Raw genomic sequence first — 10,819 nt, forward strand, 5'->3', positions numbered from 1 at the left:
CAATGGGAAATGGGGTCAGGGCCCTTACAAGAACGAGAACTCTGTTAGCAGAAGCAGAAGGTGCCAGCTTGAGTCAGCAGATCCGAGTAGGTGGAGGGAAGAAATGCCCAGAAGTCTCTTCTGAGAGTGGCTTTTTAGTGGTCAGGAGGAATAACAGGGACAGACACTCCCGGGGACCTTAATATACACCAGAGTCAGCCACACAGAGTCCAGCCCAATGTTGTCCTTTTCCCAGAACCTCCTCTTCAACCCCGAGGATCAGGGCTAGTACCTTATATTTATGTAGGGCGCATCCACTGCTAGTCAGTTATCACGCCTTTATTAGGCAGCCAGGTATAATGCTCAGCGCCAAAGTCCTCTATGAATTTAATAATGGCATTCAGTCACCACATGGAAATAAGAGGATACAAAAGTAATGAAGAGGGAGGTCTTCAAGGAATGCAGAATCCCGTGTCTAGCGGAGCCCCTTGCACATGGAGAAAGACATTGAACACGTGAAATAAAGGTTTCCAGTGTCTTGGTCAGTTTGGCAGGGAGGGGTGGGGGACCCGCTTCCGGAGTGAAAGGCTTCGGGAAAGCAGCAGCATCACGAAGATAGGGAGAGAACAGGGAGATACAGATGGGGCTGGGGCGCAGAGGCGAATGAGCTACAGATGGACAGATGGGATACACACTATGGCAAAGGGGAGGGGCTAGGGAAGGGAGTCCTATTAAGGAAACAGCATAGGTAAGCCCCTTAATTTTTTTTTTTAAATCGAGGTCGGATCAGGGAAGGATGTGGAAATCTCCTGTATTCTTCAGGCAAAGGGAACCCACTGAAGGGTTTAAGCTGGGAAGCTACATGATCAGAGCTGGGCTTTCGGCAAACTAATCCTCCATGTGCCCCAGGGAATTGAGGGCCAAAACCTTCCTTCCGTGGCTGAGGTCCCCACCCCCACCCCACTATTCTCTATTCCGTCTTTCTCCAATTACATTTCAAACCCAGTTTTGTGCTCTTTTGAAAGCAACTAAGGCAAGGTAACCAAAACAACTGCATGAAATCAGGGGACACATGCAAGGGGCACCCATGCCCCTCTTCTTCCTCCCTAAGAGCACAGCCCGGGGTAGGGGACACGCAGAGCATGAAGTCCCTGAGAATCCCACAGGCTCTGTGAAAAGAATGCGATGCTTGTGAGCCTGGCAGCCAGAGGGAATAGTATAAACCTAAGCCTTTACAAAGCAGGTTACTACACATGCTCAGTTAGTCCCTGTGGCCTTCCGGTCTAGGTGCTGTAAGGAGAGAGGTGCTGTAAGGAGAGAGGGCGGAAGGTACAAGATGACCCCTTGCTGCCCTCACCAGCACAACAGAGCACAGAGCTCCGAGCTCTAAGACACACAGTCTCTTCCCCCGTCACCTGCATTCCTGGAATGCTCTAAGTTCCACACGTGGCCTCAAAGGCACAGGGCTACCCTCTCCCTGCCCAGCCCCACGGCCCTAGAGCTCTGCTCTGCAGATTCGTCGCTTAGAGGGGATTCCCTCCTAGGCTCCTGGAAGCCCGGCCTTCAGAACCTACCAGCCTTCCTCTAAGAATTACAGCCGCCAGGGAAGGAGGCCCAGGCCTGGGGTAGGGAGGAGAGAGGAGAGGAACAGCACAGCTACCCAAGGACAGGGGCTCTGTCTGTCAGAGTTAAAAATAAACTCTTAGCAATTTACACCCAACTCCTCCTCTGCAGAGGCCAATGGGCCTTGGCAAACAGATCTCTCCCTGCGGAGGAAAGGCGGACAGACAGGAGGAGGCAGACATGGAGACACGGTCTGGGCATGTAACTCTAGCTGAAGGCAAAAGTCCTACCTTGGCTTCTGTCACTCTCCCCACTCACCCTTCTCCCAAATAAACCCTCATCTCAGAACAGACACAGAACCCTCCCCCTCCTGTGCTATGGTTAGCACCAACACCTGTCCAAGGATTAGAAAAATCAGAAAGAAGAGAATTCCCAAGGCAAACATTCTGCCCAGTATCCATCCACCAGTTGAACAGGTGTCCCAGCCACCTGAGCCCCTTTCCTCACCTCCGCTCTAGGTCCCCAGGACCCATGGGCGGCAAGGGAAGAGGTCACCTTGATGGACCTCAATGGAACAGATCACCAATCCCCATCCCCACCGTCAGGAGGAAGATGAGACCCATGCTCTCTGGAACCCCCTGCAGGTGGCTGAGCTGGGAGAGCCAGGAGGCCATGGCCTGACGCAGGAAGAAGGCCCAGCCAGGGCCTCTATTCTTGGAAGCTAAAGAGATGAGGTCACACTTGTGAATGTGGTAACTGAAGCCCCAGCGCTGCAGAGGTGGAGAGTATCGCTTAGCAACGGTCAGGAGTCCTAGGGCAGGTAGCAGGCTCAGTCCAGGGCAGCGGTGAGGGCCGGGGACAGCCACAGGCAGGCCTCTCCGCCTCATCCCCACACACCTGCTGGCAGGGAGCTGTTTGCAGGTGGAGCTTGGAGGGAGCCAGAGCTATAGGCAAACAGCAGAAAGTCTGATGAACTCTGATGAACTCGTCCACCCGCCTCCGTGTCTCACCCTTCCCCTAGTGGGGAGCAAGCAAGGCGGCTCCCCAGAGACCTGTGCACATGCATACAGCTCGCTACCTGGACAAGCACCAGCCACGGCTCACTCCCAGCACTCAGACCCGGGTCTGCTCCCAAACTACCTACCCAGCTCAGGCTGGGAGCCAAGCGGCAAATGGGGAGGGCGAGAGTGACAAGAGAGAAGTTCAGCGTGGCAGGAAGACCTGGGACAGACACCAGGGCCTGGCATGAGGGTAGACTGCAGCAGTGGCAGGTTTATTTTTAGCTGCTGGGACAGAGGGGCTGAATCCTGGGCCGGGAGTCCCGGTTGCCTTGGAACAACATGGATAATCATAATGGCAGCCAAGTGACCAACTCAGTCACCTGCCTGAGGAAGTGGAGGGGTGCAGAAGGAGCCCCCAGGAACACAAAGCTGGAAGAGCTGGCAGGTGTATTGCCAGCAGGAGACCTCCCCTCCCCCATCTGAAACTAGAAAGAGTTCACCTCTGCTTCAGGTTCAAAAGAAGATATCTTCGTAGAGAAAAGCTAAACAGAGAGAAGGCCTGGCCAGAGTGGTTCCCTTGGTTCCCTTCATCTTTTCTGAGACAAATAAAGCTTCCAAGGGTGGCCATGAAGCTGAGCCTTTGGTCACCACTCTGCACCCCAGACAAGTCCTGGAAGGCACCAGAGATGCCTGGAAACGCCCCTTAAAAGTAAGATACCCTTTCTTCTAGCTCTTTGGGAAGCTCGGGTTCCTAGTGGAACAAACACACAGCCTGGCTGGTCTGGGAGGGAAGATCAGTTACAGATAGGGACTGACCTTGAGGCCATGTCCCAGCCTCTCCTACCTGCTGGATGGCACAGTGGCACACAAAGGTGTTTTCTGGGTCAGGGGATGAAGATCCCAAGAACTCTGTACTGCCCGGCTGAGCACAATCTCATCGCCTTTCCACTGTGTCTCTTCTTCCTCCCACCAAATCTGACGGCCCCACACACAGGACCCAACAGTGCAGAGCTCCAGGCCTGAAACTACTGCTTTAGCCTTGAACACAACTCACCAGGCACCTGCCTCTCCTCTTGCTTCTTCAGACCCCTGATCTCACTCTTACCCAGTCCTTCGGGAAGGAGTGGCATCTGAATGTAAATCCTAACTTCCCATCAGCTCTGGGAATCAGTCTCCAACTCTCACCTCAGAACAGGCCTAGTCCCTGCTGTATCTCTGAGTGAAATAGAAGAAGACACACATATGGATGGACCCAGCCACCCGGAGGCAAAGCCTGACAGGACACTGTGCTAGATTACAGCCTCACTCCCTCCCTCAGCAGGTGCCCCTGCACCACCCATCACAGAGCCATGTTTCAAATGGGAAAAGGGTTTCAGACAGGAAGGAAAAAAATTCCCCATCTCCACCAGAGCACAACAATTCTTCTGATGTCAAGGAAGTAGATTCACACCCCATGGAGTTACACAGCCATCCTCTCTAACTGAAACACGTCTGAGTGTTCACACTGCCAGGTATGAACAGCTGCTCAGTGAGGGTAACTAACTGGACACAGGCTGTCCTATCAAAAAGGCATCCATGCTGGCCCACATACTGCTGACGGTCCGGCATGTCAGCAAGCTACCCTGCCCGCCCTCAGCCTCTTCTTCCAGGGCAGCCGTCCACTGTCCCACAATGCCAAGTGCTCAAGGAGCCACTGACAGCCTGCCTGACAGGCTGATATGTGCACTGAGGCCTGGAAAGTTTAACTGACCTGCTCAAGGTCACATAACTAGCTAGCAGGACACAAAGATGAGGTCTTTCCCCCCCTCCCCCTTTCTAAGCTAGCACATAACAATGGGCTCATCTCTGGATATTTCCATCCATACATATCTTAAAATACAAAATATCAGTATTCCCCTAAAAACTAGAAGATCTGATTTGGTGTGCATCAAGCTGCCACAGCTGTGGTCCCTTCTCTTTACCAGTGTCCCCATTTATAAGGTGACCTGCGTTGAAAGATCCCAGTGACTGTCAGTGGAGCTCGGTTTTGCACTGTCAGGTCTACAACCCCAGCAACACTGCCTTTAGCAGGTCAAGCGGAGGTCTCAAGACATGGCTCTTACGCTGACACCAGGTAAGACCTTGGACATACCACTCAATCCTTGTGGACTGGCCCAGCCTCTTCCTCCGTGAGATGGAACAAGTCAAGAAAGATGACAGGGGAGTCAGCTCTAAGGTGCTTTGAGGTATGGGTCCCTTCAGCACTGGGCCTTAAATCATTACCAAGAGCGGCTGCAGCCCCTTCAAACACAAAGAACAATTCTGCTCTGCCCTGCCCGCCCGCCCACTCTGGGGCATCTGGGAAGACAGTCCAGGGAGGAGGGGAAAGAGAGCCCACTTGGCCCTTGGAAGGGCGTGAAGAGCAGAGGGAGCAGGAAAGGAAGGCTCTGCCACAGACATGAAGCCACAGGGAGAATCCTGGGTCAGAGCACCGGGGTGGGGGGGCAAGAGAGACCACCTGGGAATCGTGCAAGGGCTCAGAACCAGATGCCCGTGCTGTCCTCCCCTCTGTGGCTGACATTCCTCCTGGCACAGACTTCATAATAAGCAGAGCTTTGGCCCCTCCCCCAACCCAGGATTGGGCCAGGGATTAAGTCTGCCTTTGCAGTCCTGAAACTTGGCTCCTCCGGGCCTCACCCTGAATCCCCTGCACCTGCTTCTTAAAGTGAAACCATCACCTGATGATGGCCCAACTCCTCCGATCCCAAGCAGTCAAAACATGGTCATCACGGATACCAATCCCTCCACCCTCCTGAGGGGAGCCCCTACATTTCCCAGACACCCACCAACACCTGGTCTCGAGGCCTGGGGCTTTGCTCCACCCCCCTCCTTCCGTAAGCCCCTGATCCCAGACCTCAGCTGAAGATTATGTTCAAGCTCCATCAAAGCCCAGAATTCACAAGTGAAAAAGGACCATGAGTCAACCGGCTTTGATCCTGCTCAGTGGATGCCAAGCGCCCTGCTGCAGTCCACAGGGGCCAGAGCCCCAGGAGAGGGACAGCGTCTCTGAAACCTGCCCTCGAAAAAAGCCCCAAGCCCCAACCTCTGCAATTCCTAACCTTTCTTTATAACATCCTGCTCACTTACTTCATGACCCTCAAACACTTTAAAACCTGCTTTTAATAGCAAGATGGCTTAGGTTCAATTATGAGACACCAGCCCTACTGGCTCCCTACCATCTGGACCTCCTGCTCTCCCCTCAACTCCACTACCCAGAGCCAACATCACCATCACCTCCTACAGGTCTGCTCCTTCCCCAGGGACCCAGTAATGAGCTGTTCTCAGCTCTTCCGATCCTCACAGATTCCCGATCCTCACAGATACCCGTGTCAAAGCTCCTCTATTCCCAAGCACACGATTTAACGCCTAGACCAGCAAAGTGCAGTGGGACTTTCTGCGGGGATAAAAATGTTCTTCGGAACTGTTCAATTCAGTAGCCACTGGCCACATGTAGCTCCTGAACACTGGAAAGGTGGCTAGCAACTGATTTGTTTAATTTAATTGAGTTTAATTAATTCTAATTTCAATAGCCATGCTTGGCGATTGGTTACCACATTGGACAGTAACACCCTAGACTTCGTTTGTTAGTTTCACCTTCTCCAAATCGGTTTCTCGACCCCCCCCCCAATTTTAAGGCCACTTTATATGTCTGTGTCCTCCATACAACATATAGGAGGATGCTCAGTGAACTATGAACTACCTGTAACCATCGTGAATGTAAGAGGCTGATCTGGTCAATGAAACTTGCCTCACCTTCTGATCCTATCCAGCAAACCTCAGTCTGGACTCTGCCTGTCACCCAGCCACACTCCCATCTTGCTCCCCAACAGGTATGCATGAGGTGTGCTGGGTAAGATGCTCCCTGTACAGTGGGGATGTGGGAGCTCTGGCCTTCCCTCTGACAGTATCCAGACCAGCCATGACAGGTTCAATCAGCTCCACTCCAGAACACCAAAGGCAGCCACGTTGCTGCACTACGCGATCCGGGGCGAAAGGACGCTGGAGAAAGGAAAGATGACACACCAATCGCCCTGTTTTCTCTAACCCAATGGTTCTCAACCTTCTGGCCCTTTAAATACAGTTCCTCATGTTGTGACCCAACCATAAAATTATTTTCGTTGCTACTTCATCACTGTAATGTTGCTACTGTTATGAATCATAATGTAAATATCTGATATGCAGGATGGTCTTAGGCGACCCCTGTGAAAGGGTCCTTCAACCGCCAAAGGGGTCGCGACCCACAGGTTGAGAACTGCTGTAGCCCGTGCAATGGAAAGGTAAACAGAGATAAGTTATGACAGCATCCTATATTTTTTTAAGCAATAACATGTTTCACCTAATCTGAGCCACAGCAGAGAGGGACAACAATGCCAGCTTTAATTAAATTTGTTCAGCTAATAACCAAGAGTCACCATGACACAGTGAAGCAGGAAGCAGCTGAGGAACTGCACAGGGAATACGACCAATTACTACTCAGGTGGCTTGAGACCAGGTGTCCCTATCAAAGAAACAGTTCATAGGATTCCCATATTCTTGTACAAAAAAATAATAATAAATAAGATTTTTATCGAACACTCCCTAAAAAAGGAAGGGAGTGGTGAAAGTGCTTGTTACCATAGATTCAAAACTCAAGGAGCTGCTGAGTTGGTTTATAAACTCCAACTTCAGGGATGACTGCTGAGGAATACCCACCCAGCACCCCCTCGCCCAGTCCAGGAGGTCCTGGGTGACAGTGTAGCTCCTCATGGGGCAGCAGCCAGTCCCAGGTACTGGCCTGCTGAGGGCGCTACAGTTACAAAGTGTGAAGAGGCCTGAGACCCAGAGTCAGGTGTCCTGGGTTCTAACCCTGACTCTGCCAGGTGCATGGCTATCTTACCTCAAGCACCTCTTCGCTCTGGGCCTTACTCTTCTCATCTGCAAAATGAGGGGGTCAGATGAGATGACCTCTAAATTCCCTCTGACTCTGAACTCAGCAGAAGCAGCCAGGAGAGATGGTGAGGTGAGGTCATAGCACCCACCAAAAGCCTTTACATGTTAGATCTCTCGGGTGGAGAGAGAAGCAGCAGGGCGGGCAAGTTGAGACTTACATTTTAAGCAGTGAGTTCACTTAATCAGGCTAAGAGGTCACAGACCACAGACAGGGAGTAGGGCATCTGGACAGCCACCACCTCCCTCCCATCAATTCTCAGGCGTCAGAACCCTCATCAGAGGCCCTGCTCTCTGCCCCAAGTCCCCAGGAACGGTGTGACACGCTGTGCAGGGTACAGGCCTTTCCCTTTTTCTGTAGGCACCATCCCCATGGGGCAACCCCTCCTGCCCCTGCCCCACCCCCATCTGCCTCCCTTGCTATATAATCAAAACACTCCTGCTTTTGAAAATCACTTCACTACTCAGCACCTAAGGTTGAGTTAATCAAGAGTCAAGATCTAGAAATCTCTTTGGTGTATGTCTGGCACAGGATGCTTTGAACCAAATTCCCCCACAGCTGTAATTATGTGTTGGCCAATATTTGGATATGGAAGTGCTGTTGACACTGCTGTCAGTCTCCGAATGCCTCATCCCTGCTTTCTTCCTCTGTTATTAAGCTTTTCACAAAGATGTGTGGGAAATCTACAATTTAACAGTTGAGTCAACTTGTAAGATCTGGGAGCAGACTACCTGTCAAAACAGACTCCGACTTCAATCTTCACCCCTTCCTAACCCGAGAAGGATAAACGACGAGTGTTATTTAAAACACTGCTGGATTTTCCCTTTCTTTCAGCGCTATTCGAAGAGGGTCAATGTCCAAATCCCTCTCCTATTAATTACAACAGAAATCTTAATTGCCACCCAAAAGCATTTTAGAGGGTGGTTGTGTGTGCCCATTAAATAGAAAAAGGAGCAGAAATTGAGAGCTCTTGTTCTAAAGTCTCCATACAATATTCCAACTTTCCAAGAAAATGAGCAGTGTCCCCAAACTGCTGATGGGGGGAAGGCAGATGGCATCTCAGAGGAGACAAAACTTTGCTGGAAAGAACCGTCTGTCACTTCCTCAATCGTACAGGTTAAATGTGGTCAAACAGTATTCACTCAACTCGACTCCCCAAGGTCAGAGCCATGGTCAAACAACCCCTCCCCTCCCAGCCCCAGTTATGAGTATGGAAAGAGTGGTCTAAGGCACAAAAAGTATTCAAGTGTCCATGGTGCTGATATATGCCTTCTCACACCATCCAACTCTAAACAACGATCAGAAGCCCACACCACCACCTTAAAGTAGAAACCAAAGAAATCTTGACAGTGTTGAGCTTGTTGAAAGCTCTCCCCCAAAAAGGAGAATGAAAGGAGCAAGAACAAATAATTTATAGAGGCCTAAAATCTGGAAATTGAACATTCTTGCCCTCTCCAATTGTGAAGTACATACCAGGGTTCTATTACATCTAATTATATATTCCAACAGTCCCACCCTTAACACACACATATCTGAGTTTTGTATTAATAGCTGAAATGCAGCTAGCAGTGTGGGGGGTGGGGTGGGGGGGATGAGGAGGAAAAGATAAATATAACACAGGAAGTAATTTTCTCCTCCAATCATTAACACCCCCCCAGGGGAAGTCGGGGTGATGTGTCACCTTAGAGATGCGGTTTGATATGAAAACCCTCTGAGCAGACCTTTTAAATGACTCTGAACACTGGCTCCCACTGCACTGGGACGACACTGGGGACTCATCCATCTCCCCAGACCTCCAAGTCCATTCTGGTTAACTTCTGAAGTAGGTATTCTCTTTGAAATCCCCATTTTCCTCCTACCACACCCCCTCAAAAAAGAAGAAAAAGAGGTTGGGTTTCCCCAGTTCAAGGATAACGCTCCCTCCCACTGCCCACCAATGGCCCATGTCCAGGACTCGAGGGGCCACCTCCGATCCGATGTGCGGAATCGGTACGGGGCCAAGCGTGGTTTCCAAACCCGGTTTGCAAAGATCAATGACGCTATGGAAACAGCCGACGCCGCGCCGAGCCTGCTGGCCTCCCATCTGGAGCCTCACAGGCGCGGAAGGTAGGGTAGGAGGGCGCCGGCTCTCCGATCAAAACAATCCCTCCTTCCAAAAAACAGGAGGCCCGGCCGCGCTCGCGAGGCCCAGGGAAATGAAATCACACATTCCGGCTCCCAAATAAGGAGCGAGGCTAAACAAACCTCCGAGCTCGGACTTCTCCAAACCAACCGACCAACCGGCTCAATGAGTAATGGGTCTTTTGTGCCCGCGGAAAGAAAGGAAGGAGGGAGGAGAGGATGGGGAACCGCAACCCCGGGAAATCACTTCCTCGAGGCGCGGTGAGAATTTAGCAGAAGTGGTCCCGACGCCAACCGTTCGGCCCCGGCTGGATCCCGCTCCAACCCCAAAATGGCAGAGTCCCCGGGAGTCCCCTCGAGTTGTTTTCAGCAGGTTCCGGATGTGCATCTTCACTTCCTCTAATACTTCTGACCACTCTGGGTTGGGAAATTCATATTGGCCCATTTGGATGTGAGTCTTCGTGACTGGAGAGATGGCCAGGCCATGGTTGGAATAGAAGGGCAGGTATCCACACAGCAGGATGTACATGATGACATTCAAGTACCACATATCACAGGACTTGTCATACTTCTCTGGGCCCAGCACTTCCGGAGCTACATAGTATGGCATATAACAAGGAGTGGTCAACAAGTTGTGGCTGGTGGTTTCCTTGGCAAAGCCAAAATTGGTGAGTTTCAGGATGGCGTTGGGCCTTCGGAGGTAGTTATAAGAGATTCTCCGGCTTGACATCCAGATGAGCAATGTAGATTGAGTGCAAATACTGAATGGCCTCACCAATGCTCTTCATGATTTCTGAAGCTCCTCTTTCTGTGAACACCTGGCCTCCTCGGTCCTGGATTTGGCTGAAGAGTTCTCCACCATCCAAGCACTCCATGATGATGAGCAGGCATTTCCTCCCTGCGTACAGATTTTCATAGACGACCACAATCCGCACAATGTGTGAGCACTGGGAGGCCCACCAGTGCAGCTCCACCTCACACTGGGCCTGGCACAGTCCTGCAGCATTTTTAGGGCGAATTTCTCCTGCGTCCTCTTGTTGAAGATCTGCAAAACTTTCCCGTTGATGCCCAGCCCCAGGACCTGCGTGGTGACCTTGTAGTCGTCGATGATGGCGTTCTTCTTGATCTGCAGGCTCGACTTGACGTGGAACTGGGGAAACTGCTGCGGGGGCTGCGGCGGCGGCTGGGA

General features: G+C 51.5%; 1 protein-coding gene across 1 annotated transcript in view; it reads right to left on the reverse strand.

Moving 5' to 3' along the window:
* Positions 1 to 2,108: 2,108 nt before the first annotated feature.
* LOC102261760 (MAP kinase-activated protein kinase 2-like) overlaps positions 2,109 to 10,819 on the reverse strand; it is a 9,117-nt gene continuing 406 nt past the window's right edge. The window contains 6 exon segments of the mRNA XM_014532499.1: positions 2,109 to 2,353; positions 7,275 to 7,368; positions 7,459 to 7,496; positions 9,865 to 10,336; positions 10,338 to 10,621; positions 10,624 to 10,813. Of these exon segments, the coding sequence (XP_014387985.1) occupies positions 2,109 to 2,353; positions 7,275 to 7,368; positions 7,459 to 7,496; positions 9,865 to 10,336; positions 10,338 to 10,621; positions 10,624 to 10,813 (1,323 nt within the window).

This window comes from Myotis brandtii, unplaced genomic scaffold, assembly GCF_000412655.1.
Source record: "Myotis brandtii unplaced genomic scaffold, ASM41265v1 scaffold898, whole genome shotgun sequence".
In the NCBI taxonomy this organism is placed as follows: Eukaryota; Metazoa; Chordata; class Mammalia; order Chiroptera; family Vespertilionidae; genus Myotis; species Myotis brandtii.